At 37.9% G+C, this 22588-nt stretch overlaps 1 protein-coding gene across 2 annotated transcripts in view; it reads right to left on the reverse strand.

Annotated features, from left to right (window-relative positions):
* Positions 1–22588, reverse strand: part of unc5db (unc-5 netrin receptor Db) — a 330197-nt gene that overhangs the window by 111031 nt on the left and 196578 nt on the right. Inside the window, exons 3-8 of one of the 2 annotated variants that reach the window (XM_057831101.1) lie at positions 21739–21882; positions 20254–20357; positions 5221–5401; positions 4434–4601; positions 1148–1312; positions 656–688 (exon numbers count right to left, since the gene is read on the reverse strand). In XM_057831101.1, the coding sequence (XP_057687084.1) occupies positions 656–688; positions 1148–1312; positions 4434–4601; positions 5221–5401; positions 20254–20357; positions 21739–21882 (795 nt within the window). The remainder of the gene's footprint in view (positions 1–655; positions 689–1147; positions 1313–4433; positions 4602–5220; positions 5402–20253; positions 20358–21738; positions 21883–22588) is intronic. The other variant, XM_057831103.1, reaches the window with a different exon arrangement.

Here is a 22588-nt window from a genome sequence, read left to right on the forward strand (position 1 = left end):
AGCAGGGTGTTCAAATACTTATTTTCTTCACTGTATATAAAACTATCAAGCTAATTAGCACGTGTACCGATAGATGATATCTTCTGCAAATATAAATAGAAGGCTAATGAATACAATGTAACTGTCAGACTGCTCACATAGACACTTATTAATGTAAGCACCACTTCATCATTTAAGAAATGAGTATTCACAACTTGCATTTTGATGTAGCACACTAATGTAATAAGCCAATCTAACGCCTGACAGTCACTTAGCCAGCAAACTTCTGCATCTGATTGAAAGCCACAGGAAAAAGGACAAAACAGCAAATTGTTCAATTTAGCTTGTTTGCAAAAAATTAACGGCTATTAATCCACTACAACATAACACATGTCCACTTGTCACAACCAATACATCTCCCAGCTCAAAGTAGAAACACAGCTGTGATGTCGTGGCTGTCATAAAGTTAGGGCACTGAAAAATGACAGAATACGTAATGAGCACCTGCTGGGATTGAACTAAGGAGCTCAGATCAAGGTGAACTAATTGCTGGTAATTTGTGGAGTTTTTTCCATCACCAAGTAAATAGCGTAAAGAGAAATATTCCTGCACTAACTAGCCTGTGAATTCACAAAATAACGTTGGAAGTTTAATAAAAGATCCACAGAGAACTCACTTTGAGGTTTAACGTCATGTAGCAGCTTTCGATCTGTAAAGACAGAGAGATAGAATAAGAAGAGGGAAAGTGGTGATTTAAGTCCAAGTCTTAATTTAATGTGACTACATACTATGGTGAAAATACTATGATAGAGTTCGTAGATGATGCTGACTTTGCTTGCATCAAAGATGCAACTGGTGAGTCAAATGTTTACGCTTGCCTCGAAGTGGTGTAACCCATTCAATCTCTGTACAATTGCCACCACTAATTGGGAAACATCTTCTGGTGTTGGACACCACCAATGTTGTATTCAGTAAGAAGCAATAGGCCTACAGCATAAATGCAGATATGATCATGCCCTGGACATATTTGTCAATGTTTTTCCCAAACACACATCTCCAATCAAATCTGAATGTAGACAAGGAGTAAATAGGAAGATGATGATGATAATGACTGGAAAGGTGATTGAAGACAACAGTTGATCATGCTGAACTCTGGGAAAGAACATACTTTGGGTACATTGTCCATCTGTGCAGTTCTCAGTGGCCTCTGAGCTCCCTTCACACATCTTGCCGCTGTGTTTGGGTGCTGGGGAGTTACACTCCCGACTTCGCTGTCTTTCACACTGGCTGCTGCAATTGGTCCATTCACTCCATTCATCCCAGCCTCCATCAACTGCAACGGAGAGACACCACCATTAACCAACTGAAAACACAAGTTTTGTTACTTGAACAAGAGTGGCTGAAAAACATCACATGAGGGTTTATTTCTGGCAAATGTAATTAGTAATGTGTCTTGTTTCTGGCCCATGACTGCTGTATTAATGCATCACTGCAGTACGACTGCAAGTGCTTCTAAAAGCATGGACTACCTTTCAAATTTTTTTGTTTTTTTTTTTCATAAATAAAACTGAGTTAGACTAAGTTACCCGCATAATACAGTATTAATATTCATACAACGAGAGAGGACAGGCAGTGTGGCTGTTTGGAAAATAATAGTTTGAAAACACACCTTAACACAGGGGTACACTTTCATTGTTTTTTTTAGACCAGGGAGGGCTCAAAAAGTTACTGGTTTTGTTCTTCTTCCTTTTTCTGGTGAGGACACAAACTAAAATGGCTACACCTTCATTATTCCTGGACAGATCAGAATGATATTTAGTAGGTATATTATAGGTTATGTAGTTATTCTAGTTATCTAAATGATGGCCGTATTGTGTCACATTTGTTTGTGCACCGGGCGGTCGTAGTTAATTGGAAATTGCTTTTCCCTTAAGGGCTTTTTCTAGAAGTCAAACGATTTACTCGCAAGCCATTGGTAATGTAGCAAAGAGCAACAATATTTGCATATATTACATACACTTTTTCTCAATAACTTTCTGTACAATATAGTGTATACATATTGTGGATCTATACATTGATGTATTTTCATATTACTTTCTGTTTTTTGTTTTTGTTCTTTTAGTATGCGTGAGAAAATTAAATCATGAAACAGTATTATATAAAGAAAGACGGAAAATTTACACATTTTATCCTTTGGGAGACGTGAAAAAAAGGAACATACAGTGGGGAGAACTAGTATTTGATACACAGTCAATGGGAAAACCCATTGGCAGTGTATCAAATACTTGTTCTCCCCATTGTATTTAGTCACACAATGTACTCAGGTTAACTGATCGAATGAAACCACCTTCTTTGTGAACGTGTCTCCATCGTCATCTACTGTCTTTACTAAATATATTTGCTATAACTTCATACTTTATACATTGAAATGATACATTTATTAGTTTGATTTTATTAAATGTATTGATTTATCTTTTATTTCAATGTGTGCAGTGAAAACCATGTATTTACCAGACAAGCATTCAGAAAAACAGTCAAATATTGGTTGTGTTTCAACTTAAACAACATCAAAATATTTATACATGTTTGTTTCTGGATTGCACAAATATTTGTATTATAAGTTTCTTTTAGGCTGTCTTTGTAACTGTATTTTGATAAAAAATGATTTACAGAATCACATCGGGTTTACATTTAAACATTCCAAATCCTCTAATTTAACCTCAACAGTATTAACTGAATTTTACCAGCTTCAATGAATCTCTGTAATCAAGAGAATTTGACCCTTCCGTTATTCAAACTGAATTAGTGACTTTTGATGAAGCAACACAGTCACAATTTGTCCTGTGTCAGCTTTTATGCAAATGAAGTATGCTCCACTGCATTTTATTTATCATTAGTTATTGGGTACAAGCAGCAACAGTTGAGCAGAAAAATGCGACTTTGGCAAACTGGAGCACACGGGATCCACTGGTTTCTGTGGGTATGTATTTACACCTGACCATTAATTCGCGCGTTTGTCTCAGCATTGAAACAAGTGTACCATTGCAGCCCCCTTTTTCTAGTGGACTGTTAAACTTGAAGTACAACACGCCGCCAATTTTAGCAAACTCAAATGTCTTTTTGACTAGGTGACCCTGACAGAGCCCTAAATTCCCAGAAACTTACATACTGCACAATAAGTCTCAGGGAAGAGGTTCCTTTTGTTGCAACATTGTTAACGTCACCATAAACAACACTCAAGTTACCACCTAAATTAGCATTTAGAACATCTACTGTACATTGATTAAAATGATGTTAATAAATGAGTAAACATTAATTATTACACACGTAAAATGTGTTTCAAGATGTTTTTTATTCATTTATTTTGTCGTTTTAATTTTTTTTCAAGCTAATATTTGAGTGTGGTCAGCTACAATGATTACAAGGATTAGTCTTTGGTCTCATGCAATTTGGTGCATGACAGTGGGAAACAATGTTGAGGGATGAGAAAAATTTATATTTAACAGGCCTACCTTTGGGGAAAAGTTTATACTTCCATGTGAAAACGAATAATAAAAAATTATAGGACTCCTGACCTATCTTTTGCAGTGTTCATGTTTTGTTTCTGTTAGCCTCTAAATGTTTCATGTACATTAATAGTCTTTGCTAATTTCTTCTTGGATATGTCTGTGTTCATTAACTCTACCATTTGTTTTCTACTTAAGCAACTTGATTCTTTCTTTCTTTCTTTCTTTTTTTTGTTGCAGTTGTAAGAGTTTCTTTGTTGTTATTCCACACCTCCTAACTGCCTGAATCCATCTGCACCTTGCAGTTTGAGGCTGAGGATAATGAACCAATTGGCATAAAGACAGCTTGTTGGCTCACCCCACCAATTTCTCAGATCTAGCCTCTAACCTCTATAGTATTGAGAGAAACAATACACTGTGTTAACAAAAAATAATAAGTGCATGCTTTATACTGTACCTCATGTTTTTAAAATAATCGGTCAAGATGGACTCACTTTGTATTAACACAGTATTCACTCTCAATGCAGTACATCCTCATACCAGTGAGAGTACATACATTTACAATATACGTGTAACTAAGACAGTGATGTGGAATGTCATGACACAAAACACTTGCAGAATTATTTCAATTTAGCAGATATATGTCTCTGTAATGAATACAATGAAATCTAATAAATTTGGAAGCTTAACACTATTTCATAATTCAGTCTAATTACTCATTTAAAACAGTTTAAAAGCAAAGCAGCAACACAATTAAGGTCTAGTATGACATAGTCTTACTGAAGTGCAAATGTCTGAGAGAATACATTGGAAAAGTTGTCAGGACAGTACATTGTAGCTTTGGGGTTTGTTTGCCATAGTTTCCCTAACCAAAACAAGTCTTGTCATAATCGTTAGCATGCTATGCCACTTCTACATGCAAGAACAATTCTGTAAGTGCGAACTGACTTGGACATGGGGCATTGCATGATATCTTCTCCACAGACATGCCCTCGCAGAAAGCTCCACCGTTCAGCGGCGCTGGGTTTGTACAGGTCCGGGATCTTTTCCGTACACCTCGTCCACATGGCACATTACAACCTGACCACTCTGTCCACAGGGACCAGCCGCCATTGACTGCACAAAGTTCAACAAAGTGGACAGCAACAACTATTAGTAAGGTGGACCACCAGAATTGTAAATGCCTTAAAATTAACCAGGGTTATTAGTGGCAGTGCAACCTCTAGAAGGCAATTGTGAAATGGTTAAAAACATAGCATGTTGGCTCCTTTTTCCCTAATTGCTCCCCAATTCCTAGCTGTGGGATTAAGATAAAAGAGAAGAGCTGCAGAAAACAGCCATTTCATTGAATTTCTATTTCTAAAAACAACACCTATTTATAGTGGTGGACAGGATGAAGTCGACCACTAAGTGCTGTGGCATAAGCAGTCACACTGGTGTGTGTAGATACCAAAGTTTAATGAGTGTTAGCCAAGATAGTGTCAGTTTTTGCAAAAAGGGCATTAGGCAAATGCATATTTAGTAGAAAACTATAAGAGAATTGCCACAGGATTGCTATTTCCTTTCAGGGAATTCAAATTGATTTTAAAATATCAAGTAATAGATTTTTTTCAATAATACTTCAATTCAGTCAATGAGGTGGCGTACAAAGGTGGGTCTTTAAAAGACGGTGTGCGATTCCAAAGAAGTGTATGTGTGGTAACTAGGCATTAAAAATCACTGGGGTAAAACATACCAAAGACTATCACAGTGGCTGTAGCACTGCGTCTCTTGGCCACAATGTTGCTGGCCATACAGGTGTAATTTCCAGAGTCAGACAGACGTGCCTCATTTATAATGAGGTTGTGGTCTGCCCTGGTGTCAATGTTGTCATCAGATTGGGAACTGATCAACTCTTCATTCTTCAGCCATTCCACCTAAGGAAAAAGAGATGAGAAAGAAATTATAAATAGCAGCAGAAATCGAAATTCTTTATACAGGTTTAGACGTGCCGATTTCCAGTTTTAAGATATACCCAGGTATGAAAATGTCAAGGTGTCTAAACCGCAAAAATTTCCTGTCATACCTTCCCTAAGGTATTAGCTAATTTTTATGTCTCAAAAATGCATGGAGAAATCCCTCCTTGCAGCTGTAAGGCTTAACCCTCCCCCACCGGTTGTTGCTCAGTGTCAGTGAGTAAGCTGTGCTAAACGATGGCTGGAGGAGGTAAAACTCCTGAACTTTTTCCCTCATCGAAGAAAACCAAATCACTGGTATGGGAATATTTCGGCTCCAGAAAAAGTTAGATGGCTGCGGCTTAGAGGAAGAGGGCCAACCGACATGTAAAACATATTTGCGGAGGGTGTTTGCCGAGGAGGCAATACATCCAATATGATTTCACATTTATACATAATTAAAGGTTAGTAAACACTGTCATGAACATTTGAGAGAGCGAGAGATAACTCCAGCATGTTTAGTGTGTCTAGCGATGGTACAACATGTGGTGTTTTGTTGTCTCTGGCAACGGTCTGTGTTAAGAAATATAGTGTGTGTATAATGTAAACATGACACGCGTGACACACACGTGCTTTTTTATGGAAAATAATTCAGTTATTTTTGTTCTGATTGTTATAATGTTAAGCTGTGGCTGTGGGTTTAGGCTCACCTAAAGGACTGCATTTATTTTCATATTATTTTGTATATTTTGTTATTTTTTAAAATTAGAAAGCATGCAGAATCATCTTAATTTTACTCAACAAAAGCAAATCTTGCATTTTTCTATATACAATCACAAATTATTTAGGTTGAATTCTGATGTCACCTGTTGTCTCATTATGTCTTGCCAGCTATCAGGCCCTCGCCGGTTTTAGATTGATATGTTGCATAAAATAAAACGTAAAAGCCAATTTTTTTTTTGTATGGACGCAGAAATGTCTAATTACTGCCAAAAACTGGGCAGTTGGCCGAATATTACCTCATTATTTGAATGTAAAGTTAGGCTATTCTGTATGGATACAAAATCCAACATGGCGGCCATCACAAAACAAAGACCTTTTTAAGTTGCAAACTCTTGTAAATAAATGCGTAAATCCCAGGATATAGATATGAACGTAAAACAGTCTAAATTCTTGGTTAAAAGCAAAAAAACGGGCAATTATCATTCATTTTACGTAAATATTTCAAGCTAAAGTTACGCCAATTTGATCCATTAATTTCATTGTTTTCACAACGTTTCAAAGTGCATGCATGGTTCTATTTTATATAATAATTACATTGAATCCTTGACCAAATCACTCTTGAAACACTCCTTCCTGATGTATGCACTTAAAACTTTTGTCCTGTTTCCGTTTCCACCTAAATCCGGGGTTAGAATGCAGCGTGTGTTTGAGTTTATCTCATTGAAAGCTTTCATGATGCTCCGCCTGGCCCGGCCACCTACGGGAAGCCATGGCACAATGTCTGTAGGAGCTGTCTCGTCAACTGATTGTGAATTCTATGTTCCAGACTATGAGTCACACTTTTTTCATAGTTTAGATGGGCCTGTGATTAATTAATTTATTTATTCATTTTTTCCCCACCCTGACAGTTGGGAGAAGAGCACTCTTGGAGTGCACTCTACTTCCAGTGTTCAGAATGGATATAGAAGATGAATACTTTAATGGATTTGGTCGTGATTTGGAGTGCGATTGAAAGTTTTGTAAACAACTTATTTTGTCTTTTATTGGCAATAGCTAACTGAATAAATGTTAATATGTTACGTGAACAGATGCCTATTTCACCTGTTGTTAGGCCTGTGACGATAACACATTTTAGTAGGTGATATTTGTGATCCACGATAATGCATTTTCCAGCCGATACCAATAACCGATAATTTCCTCCTCGTTCCAACTGATAACCGATAATGTCAAGCCGATAATTCTATTAAAAGATTTATGTAAAATTTTAAAGTATACACAAGAGAAAATATTACTGTGCAAAAATATTATTGCTTTTTTTCCAACATCAAATGTGAACAAGTAGTAAATTCCAACATCTAAATAAAGACAGATTGTCTGACACTGTGTAATGGTAAACTTTTGGCAAAAATTACTTAGAGTAAATACAAAAATTGCACAAAATGGCTTTAAAAGTAAGCCATTCCTAACGTATAACATTACTACACAGCAAAAACACAACTCCTTAAAACTAGTTAAATTCCCTTGTTTTCAGTGTTAATCTATTGGAAATAAGTTAAATTAACTGGCAGCACTTCAAGTATATTTCACTCAGATTTCTTGAAGAAAAATAGCCAGCTGAAAATAGGCTTAGCAGCCTTATTTTAAGCAATAAATTATTATACATAATCCTAAAAAAAAAAAAAAAAAAAAAAAATTGTCAGAAATGTTCTTTATTCAAGAATATGTATGGTTCAAAACATTATTTGAAAGCAATTTTTTTCGTGATTTAGGTGAAAAATGACCTTATTTTTTTAGATGTTTGGGCTTAATAAGAACAAATGGCAATATTTAGTTCAAGTAAGTGGAATAATCTGGCGCATTCATCTGTTAACTAGTCTTCAACACTCAAACAAGATGGGGAAAATTATTTGACTAGATTTAAGAAGAATGATCTGATTAAGACGTCATAAATTTAAAGCGTACTGAATGCATTACTGACTGGATGACTTCTTTGTGTGGTTTGGTGCATGTTACAATTATCAACTAACCACTGTGCCGTCATGATAAACATGCTTACTTGACATCACTTGTCCAAATGTCCGTGGTAAAACTGATGTGACCGGCATGTCTTTCACGAAGAATCGTGGTCGTATAAACTGCATTATTTTTTCATCCAGGGATTTGGCTATCGGGTCATTTCGGGAATTTCCTCCCGCCTGTGTCCTTCAGTCCGTCCGGCTGCCAAATTAGCACCCGCGCCAGGCCTCTGTCTTGAACCGGAGTGGCGGCGGCAGCTAAGTTCGTACCGGAAATCCGCCTGCCCCAGCCGGCTCGCTGCGGCGTATTCGGTGCATGGCTCTGCTTTGCCCGCCTACGGTGAGGCGGCGGCGGCGGCCTGCCGGACCGGCGGGCTCCGTCGGAAGATAACTACTATCTGTCGACTGTCGACTATCGGTCTTGTGAGGTGTTTAGCCATAGATGGGAGTTTACCACCCGCTTTGGGCTGCATTCCCAAACAACCCGACTCCGGGAGGACCGCAGCATTTCTGCATCGTCACAAGCCCCGTGGCTTCCTTTATAGTTTGTGTTTACAATAGCTTTAGCATTCGCGCTAGCAGCAGCCTCGTATTCGTTCCAAAAATCTTTGTGATGCAGTTTTAAATGGCTGCTGGGTTAGTGGTGTTCAATGAGGACGCTTTCTTTACGCCTCGTGGAATTTCTGCAATGCATGTTTTGTAGATGGCGAGAGCGTCGTTTATTTCATTTCACTTCACACACGGGAAAATCAACGCAAGCTAGTGAGAGCGCCTCAACACTGATAACAACACCTCTTCTATGACGCCGTACTCCTCAACCCCTCCTCCCACAGAAGCTTAAGAGAGGGGAGGGGTTCAGCAGGCGGCGGTGGAGAAGTGGAGAAAACTGCTTGGTTGCGCACATTTGGAGGCTAAATCAAGTACAGTGCCTTGCAAAAGTATTCGGCCCCCTTGAACCTTGCAACCTTTCGCCACATTTCAGGATTCAAACAAAGATATAAAATTTTAATTTTTTGTCGAGAATCAACAACAAGTGGGACACAATCGTGAAGTAGAACAAAATTTATTGGATAATTTAAACTTTTTTAACAAATAAAAAACTGAAAAGTGGGGCGTGGAATATTATTCGGCCCCTTTGCGTTAATACTTTGTAGCGCCACCTTTTGCTCCAATTACAGCTGCAAGTCGCTTGGGGTATGTTTCTATCAGTTTTGCACATCGAGAGACTGACATTCTTGTCCATTCTTCCTTGCAAAACAGCTCGAGCTCAGTGAGGTTGGATGGAGAGTGTTTGTGAACAGCAGTCTTCAGCTCTTTCCACAGATTCTCGATTGGATTCAGGTCTGGACTTTGACTTGGCCATTCTAACGCCTGGATACGTTTATTTTGAACCATTCCATTGTAGATTTGGCTTTATGTTTTGGATCATTGTCCTGTTGGAAGATAAATCTCCGTCCCAGTCTCAGGTCTTGTGCAGATACCAACAGGTTTTCTTCCAGAATGTTCCTGTATTTGGCTGCATCCATCTTCCCGTCAATTTTAACCATCTTCCCTGTCCCTGCTGATGAAAAGCAGGCCCAAACCATGATGCTGCCACCACCATGTTTGACAGTGGGGATGGTGTGCTCAGGGTGATGAGCTGTGTTGCTTTTACGCCAAACATATCGTTTTGCATTGTGGCCAAAAAGTTCAATTTTGGTTTCATCTGACCAGAGCACCTTCTTCCACATGTTTGGTGTGTCTCCCAGGTGGCTTGTGGCAAACTTTAAACGAGACTTTTTATGGATATCTTTGAGAAATGGCTTTCTTCTTGCCACTCTTCCATAAAGGCCAGATTTGTGCAGTGTACGACTGATTGTTGTCCTATGGACAGACTCTCCCACCTCAGCTGTAGATCTCTGCAGTTCATCTAGAGTGATATAGTCAATAAATGTTGTTCCAGTTCACGATTGAGTCCCACTTGTTGTTGATTCTTGACAAAAAAATTAAATTTCATATCTTTATGTTTGAAGCCTGAAATGTGGCGAAAGGTTGCAAGATTCAAGGGGGCCGAATACTTTTGAAATGCACTGTATATAATTATCGGATTGCATTATCGGTGGATTTTTTTTTTTTTTATCTGTATTATCTGTGTGACGTCATAATTGCCATTATCGGCCGATAATTACCGGTAACCGATGTTATCGTGTATCTTTAGGTGATATATTGTCTCATAAATTATTGTGATATGCAACTATTGCTGATCACTTTTCAGAATTAGCAAAAGAAATGTTCAACGCTCAAAGATTGCATCGGTAAGTTAATTTTATCAATTGACTTTTGTAATTTATAAATGGAAACACTAACGAACTACCTTCAAGTCAAACTGAATTGCGAGCTGAAGTGCCATGAAGTGCAGCCATCAAAAGACATGATAGATATAGCCAAAAGTGCTCCATACAAATTATACAAAAGTCACTGTTAAATTTTAGTAATCATGATGTAGCTGAAGATATTGATTGTTCTTTGATTGCACCATGTTACATGTGACAATATTACCAATTAATTCATATTATTTTAAAAATTGAGTTTTATTTTTGTTTCATATTGCAGCATACGTTACTATTTGTAAGATTGCCAGCAGCCTCGGGTTGACAGGTATGCAATACGCACGTGTGCCGAGTGCACGCAACACGCACATATGTATGGGCGCACGCACGCACGCACGCGGCGATAAATTGCAGCCGGGAAAATTACCTCCTTCATTTTTATTTACCATGCAATAATTTAACTTATTGCATATTGCGACAGGCTTACCTGTTGTTGGCCATTTTTGGGTTCTTACTCTACAATTTATGTTTCTTCTTGGGCTCTGATAAAATAAAAGTCCCTCAAATGAGTGACTTATACTCCAGGGGGTCATTTTTTAGCTAATGCGACTTATAGTCCAAAAATACGGTCTTTAAACCATTAAGTATTTAAAGGAAACATTGCACCAAATTACCAATAAGAAAGTAGGTAACTACAAAGAAATACCAAATCAGTGATGCTTTGCTGATTCTACCATGAGAAAATAGCAGCATCATTGCATTTGCAAATTCCATTCACAATGTGTCAGGACAAGCAGGGCTGATGGATTTATAGAAATTGCGCGGGCACCCTTCAAATTATGTATGAATGTAAATGTAAGTGCTTGTGGGCATGCAAAGCTTGAGTAAATAGAAATGACATACATGGATGATGGATTGCAATATTTATGGACATGAATAAAATGGTAATACACATCATAACAGTGGTATCATTTGGCACATCCCTGTGTTTTCTCCATCCCATATTGTATCCAGTCTTTCAATAAACAGCTGTTGTGAGACACGTTTTTTGTCAACATACAGAAAGAAACCTACTACATATTTTTCTCAGAACTCTATCTTTCAAAAATATTGTGTTCCTGACTATTAAGAGTGTTCTTCCCCACGGTGTACATTGGCAGCTAATCTCTTATCCTTGCTAGTGGATTAGAAAATAAAAATAAAATGCGTGCTGTGGCGATGCCTAATTACTTTGTGATTAAAGTCATCAGTCACCGAAAAGATGTTGCCAGAAATGGCATCCCGCAGTCATGTCAATTTCTATTGTATGTTTTTTTTTCAGGTGACTTGCATTTTGAAAGAAGCAATTACCAAGTCACACCAGTGGGCCCTTGCTGTGTTTTACACTAGATCATAAGCTTTAACAGTTGGTTAAAATGAAAACAATCAGGAACAAGAGAGAGAGAGAGTGAGTTCGCGCCAGAGAGAGAAAGTGCGAAAGAGAGCGAGACAGCGAAAACGAGAACAAAATGCCTGATTGACACATTTGTTTCAGTTTGGATATGCTCTTCAGTGTGAACCTTGACAGTGACATTTCGAAGAAGGGGGTATTACATTAAGGCATCCACCGGCCTATGATTATATTACCCAGCTTCCCCTGAAGGTGACTTCCTTCAGGCCTTTTAAGGGACCAGACCCTCCCATTTCTTTAAAAACATACTGTATATATCAGGTTCATTTTGATAATATTTGCTAATGATGAAATGCTGTCGAATGAGTGACACTGCGGCCATCATTGGAATTTATGAGGGTGGTGATCAAGACATTGCCAGCTGACACAGTAAGTTTTGTTTTTCCAAACCAAATGTCCAAGTCCAAAGTCAAGGGGACCCAGCTCAGACAGTTCCACAATTCTACCATAATTAGAAAAATCTGCTGAGTCATGCTAAGTTAAGTGCTACAATTCATGTCGCATGAATGCCTCCCCTCTGGCAGAAACTCTCAATCCTCTGTAGTTAATGGTAATTGCTGACACTATTTCATGAATTACACATCTCCATCCGGAATTCTCTGAGGGCTAGAGAATGCCAATGATGCCTTTTAGGAAGCAAACCTGAACCAGAAACCAATGAACAAGGCTTGTATAGCCATTAAGTTCTCAAACACAGAAACACTTGCATATACTTTAAACTTGTATGGCTGAGTGTGCCCATATAAACACTAAGCTAGATAGCAGCAAGTAGAGTCAGAGGAGCTATCTGTGCCTCAGTGGTGCTCTTCCAGGCTGGGGGTTAATCAGAAAAGATATGGAGGGAAACACAAAGTAGGCTTGCATCAGCGATCCGTCTCCCCTGTTGGTTTCCCAGTGCCAGTCCACTCCCCCTCCCCCCTAAGGCTTCACACACTACATTGCTACCTCATTGTATACCATCACAGCTAAACAAAACAAGAAACCCATTGCTTCAGAGTGGAGGATTTCAGGTTTTAGGTTGGTTTAAAAATGATGCTTATCCCCCAATTGTACCAATACCTATTATGACCAATGACAACGATACAGGAGACTTGGAAAAATGAAGGAGAAATAGTTGAGTCGAAGTGAGATTTGATAATGGAAAATATATGGTATTTAAACAGAAACTGTCTGGGAGGATCATGGCAATGTATTTGTAAAGCTTAACAAATAGCAGCTTGAAACAGATCAGGGTTATGCATTTGATTTTCCTTGGTGCCAGTGCTTGGCTAGTCTACAAGAGAAACTACTGAAGATGAGGATTCATCTTGGATTAAAGACTTACACTGAAAAAAAATGGCTTCTCATTTAGCTTTTCATTTCACACTTATTTTCAGAGATACACCTCAAAGGAATCTCATTATATGGGGTTCTAGTGTACTCCTTTCACCGAAAGTTAAAAGATATATGCTTCATGTTCAAGTGCTGCCTTCTTTGTGGGGTGGGTTGGAGGATTGGTCTTAGTTCACCAACACAAAAATAAAATTATAAGTTAGCCACCACTCCAATGCTGCAAAGGCAACTTAAAGTCTCGCTTAATGACAATACACAAAGTTTGGTTACTATACATTCAAATGATGTGATGGACACTAGGAGTGGGAACCTTTTGGTACCTCACGATACGATACAATTTGCGATACAAAGCTCACGATAACGATCTGACGATATGGCGATACAACGATTATCGATACATTGGTCAGGAAATCATTCTAGGATATTCTACAATAGGAGTGGGAACCTCAGGGCACCTCACGATACGATACGATTCGCGATACAAGGCTCACGATAACGATTATATCACGATACAGCGATTATCGATATATTGGTCAGAAATTGGATACATGACATTATACGATACAACTGTTGAAACGAGAAAAAAAAAAAAAAAAAGATATTTAAAAATAGAAAAAATACTGTTTAAGTCCTTTATTAAACAGTGACACCTTTTCTGTGCAACATTGCTGTAAAATATAAATCTACCGCAAATTGTGCCCCTGCACATATAGAGGAAACCAACCACGACCACTGATATCGCTTGGAGAGATCATGATGAATGGCACCCTTAATTTCTTTAAAGTTTTAAATCTTTAAAAAAATAAATAAATAAAAAGTGCCGTATGTGTCAGCAGTTGAGCTTGGAGTGGGGCAATGATAAAATTGGTGGGTCTTTTCTTCGTATATGAACTTTGTTGCTTGGTTTGAGCACTTCCGCTAACTACTTCAGCATTTAAGATGTCAGACTTGCTCAGTCACAGTCTTCCTCACCTTAAAAACAACAAAATAAAACAAAAAATATTAGCTACTTCAAAGCGTTTGAGTTGAAATCCTGATTTTTTGTGTGTGTGTTGGTAGTATTGAATTTAAAAAATTATGAATTGAATGCATAGAAATTAAAAATTCAATAATTACCTATTTTTAATATGTAGGCTACATCAATAATTACCTATTTTTAATATGTAGGCTACATTAATTATCATTCACATCACTTTATATATCTTGGAACCTATTCAAACCATTTTTATAGCTTATTGTATCAAAATGACAGTAATAACAGTTTGTGTAGTAAACTAGATGGAAATTGGTTCTCAAATAAATCGGTAAATTCATGTGGGCTTGTTCGATATTCATTTTCATCCAGTTTAGGGTCCTGGTTTATTTTATATCATTCAACACCAAATGTCATCAAAATAATACATGTAAATTAAAAAGTCAATTACATTGCAAAACTTTCTTACCTCAAGTGATGAAAGCGAAGCTCACAAACTCCAGTGTCCACTACGTCACCAGCTCCCAGTGAAACTTATTTTTCTTAGACAATTCTTGCATACAGCAAAGTCCTTATTCACCTTACTTCCTTTCTTGTTGGTGTAAAATCTAAAGTGTGTCCCCATGTGTGATTTGTAGCAATATTTTTCTCATTTTTTCCTCCACCGTTCTCACAGAGCTTTTTTATTTTTTCAACCAACTTGGAGCGTCCTTTCTTCTTCTCTAGACAACTTGTGCGCACTTTACCCTCACGGCCACTCCCGCGCGCCCCTAGTGGACCGCCAAGGAATTGCTCAACAAACATTGAGCAGTTTACAGCATCCATACTCCATTGTATGGCCAATATGTTAAATAAAAGTATCGATTCTTGGCGGGAGCATATCGATAACCCATCGGGTTGCAAAATATCGCGATATATCGCTGTATCGAGATATTGTCACACTCTTATTCTACAAACAACTAAAAAACAGAAAAACAAGGTTCTGCTGTGAATTGGAATTAGTTTATCACTAGTAGACGTCCAATCCATTTGAACTGGGAGGGTGGCAGCGAATGAACATTCGTTCATTCGCTGCCACCCTCCCACTTCAAACGGATTGAACGTCTATGGCTGTCAGTGGCAGCCAATGCCAGGCAATTAAGTAATTTTGGGCCATTTAAAGCCATTTACCTGTTGATTTTCAGTTACTTCCTGATGATTTTGGAGGATTTTATGGGTCACGTCCTGTTTATTTTGAGTTACAGAACAGGAAGTGACCTGGGAATCACCCAAATAAGTAGGCAGTGACTCAAACTCAAAAGGAAATTACCTGTAAATGCCCTAAAACAGAGGTGGCCAACCCTGGTCCTAGAGAGCCACAATCCAGCTTGTTTTCCATGTCTCCCTCCTTTACCACACCTGAATCAAATGATCAGCTCATCAGCAAGCTCTGCAGTTGCCTGATAACAATCCTGATAATTGGATTCAGGTGTGTTGGAGGAGGGAGACATGGAAAACAAGCTGGACTGTGGCTCTCGAGGACCAGGGTTGGCCACCCCTGCCCTAAAATGAACAGCAAGTAACCTGGTAATGCTCTGAAAATCAGAAAGAATGACTGTGAATGCTCTGGTTTTGAATGAATTAACGTTCCCAGTCTAAATGAATTGGGCTTTGAGCACCGTCAATGGCAGCCTTAGAGTAAACAGAGATACTATTAAGGTGGAAGATTTTGGTAGCAACTTGTTGTTTCCTTTTTTTGTTTTTTTGTTTTTGTTTTTTAAACATTGACACCTTTTTAAAATGTTATCTCGACTCTTGGCAAGAGCATATCGATAACCTTTTGGGATACAAAGTATCACGATATATCACCATTTCGATATTTTGTCACACCCCTAATGAACACACACACACACACACACACACACACAAATAAAGAAATTAATTAAGTACAGTGGGGAGAACAAGTATTTGATTTGTGTATCAAATACCTGTTCTCCCCACTGTATATATTATAGTACAGTAGTAGTAAGTAGTATGCCTTGAATGTGCATGAAATAATCAAAACGGGTTGAATTCCAGGAAAGTCAATGATAGAGAGAACAGGCTGTCAATGATCCAAACTGAAAGCCAAATGGTTCTGGTCTGAAAAGCTGTTTTTAAACATGCTTTTCCCAAATTGGGTTATGAAATGACCAGTATGAGTAAATAAATAAATAAAAAATAGATAATAAAGTGTGATGCTTAATATTTTGTTAATAAAATAACACTGTGTGCGTCTGGGGCGGGCTCCATCAAAAATTACACTGACTACTCGGAAAGTGACCTGTTTGCCCTGACATGATTTACAATATAGAAGTGCTTTCATTACAAAAAAATCCTGATTTTCTAACCACAAGTTTTATTTGTATTGGATCTCTGTTGTGTAGCAGTCACCCTGTAGCAGCAATCTAGCCTGATACTACCACACTCATCACCATCTCAATATTTAATGGAACCAGTTGCGCTAAAATTGACTGGGCTGAGGATATTGGACTCTACATTATTCACTCCTATCTCTTGTGGCTGGACACACCACTATTGGGCCTGCATATGAGGCTGTGATTTCGCTCTATACGACTCCAATCTATTTTTGTCCACACAGTGGATTCTTTAGCACTGAGATGGCATCAGTACCATCCTCAATTTCCATGTTAAATCATTTATACAATAGGATCCAGGACAAACGTCATTTTAAAAAAAAGGGGAAAAAAGGACCCTACACTTCTTTTAGATGGCCAGTCCTATGGTCACTGGACCATAAACAGTAGATATTTGACATTTTCATTGACAGATGTTTTGATGACTTTTTTTCTCGTAGAGATTTAAAGACTACCTTTTGTGGAATTCCATTTTACCCCCACCGTGTGACCACATTTAAGTTTGTCATCTACAGTATGTGATTTGTTAAATGAAATCAAACTGCTCTGCAAACCTGCAGGCAGTATAATGCAGGCAGTTGCCCAGTTTGCGCTTCTTCCATATCCACTCATCTCAGTCGAGGTGACAATGCTCAATGGTGCAGTAAGGAAAATAAGATTTGAACACACAGCGATTTTGCAAGTTCTCACACTTAGAAATTATGGGCAAGTTTGAAATTTTCATGTTGTGTGCTTGTCCACTGTGAATGACAATCTAAAACAAAACAAAAAAATTCCAGAAATCACAGTGTATGATTTTTTTTTTTTTTTTTTTAATCAGTTTGTATTGTACTGCTGAAAATAAGTATTTGAACACCTGAGAAAATAAATGTTAATATTTGGTACAGTAGCCTTTGATGACAATTACAGAGGTCAAACGTTTCCTGTCACTTTTCATCAGGTTTGAACAGACTGCAGCAAGGATTTTGCACCACTGCTCCAGACAGATTTCTAGACCAATTTGGTTTCTGTCCTGTCACTGAGTAACACAAAGTTTGAGTTTCCTCCAACATTTTCTATTGGGATTAGGTCTGCAGACTGGCTTGGCTCCTCCAGAACCCTGATATGTTTTTTTACGAAGCCACTCCTTGGTTATTCTGGATGTCTGCTTTGGGCCACTGTCATGCTGGAAGACCCAGTAACCACCCATTTTCAACGCTCTAACTGAGGGAAGGACGTTAATCCCCAAAATCTCACAGTACATGGCACTGGTCATCCTCTCCTTAATACAGTGCAGTCATCTAGTCCCATATGCAGAAAAACACCCTCATAGCAGTATGCTACCACCCCCCATGCTTCACAGTAGGGATGGTGTTTTTGGGATGCTACTCCTCATTCTTTTTCCTCCAAACACTATCAGTGGAATTAAGACCAAAAAGTTCCATTTTGATCTCATATGACTACATGAATTTCTACCATGACTCTCTGGATCATACAAATGGTCATTGCCAAACTTAAAACGGGCTTGGACATGTGCTGGTTTAAACAGGGGAACCTTCCATGCCATGCATAATTTTAAACCATGACGTCTTAGTGTATTACCAACGGTAACCTCGGAAATGGTGGTCTCAGCTCCTTTCAGGTCATTGACTAGCTCCTCTTGTGTAGTTCTTGGCTGATTCCTCACATTCTTATGATCACTGAGACCCTACGAGGTAAATCTTGCATGGAGACCCAGTCCGAGGGAGATTGACAGTCATGTTCAGGTTCTTGCTTTTTCCAATAATTGCTCCAACGTTGGATATTATATTACCAAGCATCTTGGCAATTGCCCTGTAACCCTGTCCAGTCTTGTGGAGGTCTACAATTCTGTCTCTGGTGTCTTTGGACAGCTCTTTGGTCTTGACCATGTCAGGAATTGGAGTCTTCCTGATTGTATGGGGTGAACAGGTGTTTATATGCAGCTAACCGAATAATACGAATGACTAATACTACTAATACATTACTAATACGAATAAATTGTTGAAAAATCATACGCTGAGATTTCTGGATTTTCTTATTTTTAGATTGTCTCTCACAGTTGACAAGCAACTAGCATGAAAATTTCAAAACCGCCCATCATTTCTAAGTGGGAGAACTTGCAAAATTGCTGCGTTTTTAAATACTTATTTTCCTTACTGTACCATTGAGCATTGTCACCTCTTCTGAGATGAGTGGATTGGAAGAAGCGCAAACTGAGCAACTGCCTGCATTATACTGCCTGCACGTTCGCAGAGTAGTTTGATTTGAATTAACATATTGCATATTGTAAATGACAAACTTAAACATGGTCACACAATGGGGGTAAAATGGAATTCTGTAAAAGGTAATCTTTAAATCTCTGAGAGAAAAAAAGGTCACCAAAGCATGTGTCAATGAAAATGTCAAATATCTACTGTTTATGGTCCATTGACCATAGGACTGGCCATCTAAAAGAAGTGTCGGGTCCTTTTTTTCCACCTTTTTTTAAAATGACGTTTGTCCTGGATCCTATTGTATAAATTATTTAACGTGGAAATTGAGGATGGTACTGATGCCATCTCAGTGCTACAGAATCCACTGTGTGGACAAAAATAGATTGGAGTCATATAGAGCAAAATCACAGCCTCATATGCAGGCCCAATAGTGGTGTGTTCAGCCAGAAGAGATAGGAGTGAATAATGTAGAGTCCACTATCCTCAGCAAAATCAAAGGGTGTTCAAATACTTATTTTCCTCTCTGTACATTCATGACGTGCAAAGCAATGCTGCGGAAGTCAGCCTAATCCAGATGAGTTTAGAAATGGCTTCATCACGAAGAAATCCCCAAGCAAGGAGCAAGGTTTTTACCACATCCTGGCTCATTTCTTTAAAAAAAAAAAAAAAAAAAGATTGTAAACAGTACACAATGTGCGCATTTCCTTGTTCTTTGACAGCGAGTTGACGAGTCGCGGTGAAGCCATAGAAATGTGCAATATATCAATGCGTGCTTTTGTTGTGGTTTACTAGAATACTTTTATACTTTTGTCGTAAAAAAAGCCATGATAATTGATTAGCACTCTTCATTGCGCTCAGAGCTTTGCTTCCAGTATAAAACTGTTGATATTAAATAGTTTATTCTGTTAAATTCGATTTATTAAGAGCTATCTGTTTTAGCCTACTTTACGTCACTTCAAATAGAGCAAAGTTTATTGACGTCTCAATTATTAGAGAGATATTCATCCGTCTCAACTGTTATCTATTTACGACAAACTAGAATAGCTTGATGAAGGGCATTCTTGCCAGTTCCAAACCATATTAGCGCCGGAGGACAAAGTTTATTTAAAACAAAAAAATGTTAAAAAATATATTTTAAAATGAACCAAATAAATGAATAAATGATGCAGGATTGGATCATTATTCCGTTATCTTTCCTTACTCAATTCACTATGGAAGAAACACTTGTATAGGTGGTTCCCAACAAACATATCAATCTCCTAAAGGTCAGCGGAAGTAGAAAAGACATTGCCATCGACTGTCCGGGTTTCTGAGTTTAATCTTGATGAATAACGCAAGGCACTTGATTCACATCAGCTCTGCTCAGAGGGAGTATTTGCTTCTCGTTTTTCAGAAGAGAGGGAAAGAGGAGTGTCCGTAATACCTCTGCCACAGGCACTCCCTCTGGAGGGCGACAGTGCAGAACGATCATCCAATTGATTGGCACTTCCTTCCCCTGGGGGTCCTGCTCAAAGTTTTTTCTCAGGTCTGTGTGGAGAGATAAGAGGCAAGTGTCAGGTGTCAATTGTGACGGTCATCTTTGCATCAATCCTATCCAGCTCAAATTGGTCACCCTTCCTGTGTCCTTGTGTGCTGTGACCTTCAATACCTACGTATGTGGTAGAGAATGCCATGACATTGAGATAGGTGGTATATTTACAAGGAGGCTTCAAGGACACAGTGGATAGAATCATAAAATATATACAGTATATATAAAAAAAAATGAAAGTAATGCAAACTTGGGTTTTATATGCATTGCTATGAAAAAATAAAAAAACTAAACACCTAAAATGTTTTAGAGTCAGAATTTGCCTTTCAGCGGTAAATAGTTATAAAAGGCTTTCATGCTCTTTTATAGTTTCAAGAGTGGAGAAGTTGTAAAAAACAACTATAGTAATAACAAAAACCCCGACAGACATTTTAAGATTATCTTTCATAAAATTTCATTGAAATTAAAAACAAAAAAAAAATCAATTCAAATCATCTGTGTCTTTTTTAAACTAGGTTGAGCTTGTTACTGTAATTCTCCAGGAGTAGAAAACATTCAAAGATATTAAAACAACAAACTGGCAAACAAATGAGTCTTAAGTGATGCACAGATAAACACATGTATTAACATGGGTGAGAAGTACTAGATACTGTAACTTATTAATACCATAAGGAACTGGTTGTCATGCAAGCAGGTTGAAAAGCAAAGTCAAAGTAAAACATATTTTCTTGCGTCCTGTCCTGTGTATTGCCTTTTTGCCCATATTCAGGTAGATACACTAAACACTTTTACCAGTGTGTTTTTTAAGTAGTACAGTGCTACCTCATGACACTAAAGGTTCAGTACACGAGAAATCCATTTTAAGTTTTTTTAAGCTTTTTTTCACTTCTAATTATGAAAATTATTAATACGAAAGATAACACGTACTGTACTCTTAATTGTAAACAAACGGAATATAAACACCACAATGTGCTACACAATTCTCATGCATATAATACAAAGAGCTAATTTACAAGTGATACTTTAGCATGGCACAAACAGTGAGATGAAATATCAAGAAATGGCTGTTGAAGTTAGCTCATCTTTTAGCACTCCATGTTTGCTATAACCTTGAGTGGTCATGTGATAACGTCTGTAAAATGAGCCGGTACCTAACAAACTAGTTACACTTTAGGGGTGACAAAGCATTACAAAAAAAATAAATAAATAATAATAATTTGTCGTTTCAGTAGAGCTTGGAACAAATTAGGCGATTTACATGTAAAACGCGATTCATTATACGAAAAGCCCTGTTATGAAAGCCAGTCCGGAATAAATTTATTTCGTATCTTGAGTTACGACTGTACAGAGTTGCAGCATATGAATCACTGAAATACTTACAGGCGATTCTGACAGTAGCCTTGCGACTCTTGGAGGTACCTAAGTGACTCCACGCCACACAGAGACACCAATAGTCCTCTGGGCCATGGAAATCTTCTACCTGCTGACGAGACACGTTGATCATCACCTCCCGCACCTTTAAACCTAGGAACAGAAGAGAACTTGACTAGCAGTTTTTTTTAGTTTTTTTCAGTGCATCGTACAGGTTTCTGTTTATCAGGAAAGTGACAAGAGTTCTGAATGGTAAACTTACGGTAAAACTTTAAAGAGCATATGTAGACTACGTTGGTACTGCAACATTTGAACATCTTATCTTGTCACAAAGTAAACATATATGCTGACCAAGTCTCTAAAGTCAGCGGTTTGACAATTCAAGTCGAAGCTTTGGTACTAACAAAGACAAAAAAAAACAACAAATTAAGTCAATATTTCCATTGTTAATGCTGCAAAGCTTTTTCATGTACACTTATAGTTTGCAGCATTTGAACATCTAATCTTCTCACAAAGTGTATGTACTGTATATGCTGACCAAGTCTTTATTAAAGTCAGAGGGTTAACAATTCAAGTCAAAGCTTTGTTTATAACAAAGAGAACATGCAAATTAAGACGATATTCCCCTATTCCCAAATTGTATATCATTACTTATCTAGACAGATACTGTAATTTTTGGACTATCAGCGTACTTTTTTCCCTCATTTAGAATCCTGTGGCTTATAGTCCAGTGTGGCTTATTTGTTGATTTATTTGGGTTAATAGGTAACACTTTATTTGACAGCGGCGTCATAAGAATGCCATAAGACTGTCATAATTATGACATGACATGATCATCGGCATTAATAAATGCTTATGA

Source organism: Corythoichthys intestinalis, chromosome 3, assembly GCF_030265065.1.
Source record: "Corythoichthys intestinalis isolate RoL2023-P3 chromosome 3, ASM3026506v1, whole genome shotgun sequence".
Classification (NCBI taxonomy): Eukaryota; Metazoa; Chordata; class Actinopteri; order Syngnathiformes; family Syngnathidae; genus Corythoichthys; species Corythoichthys intestinalis.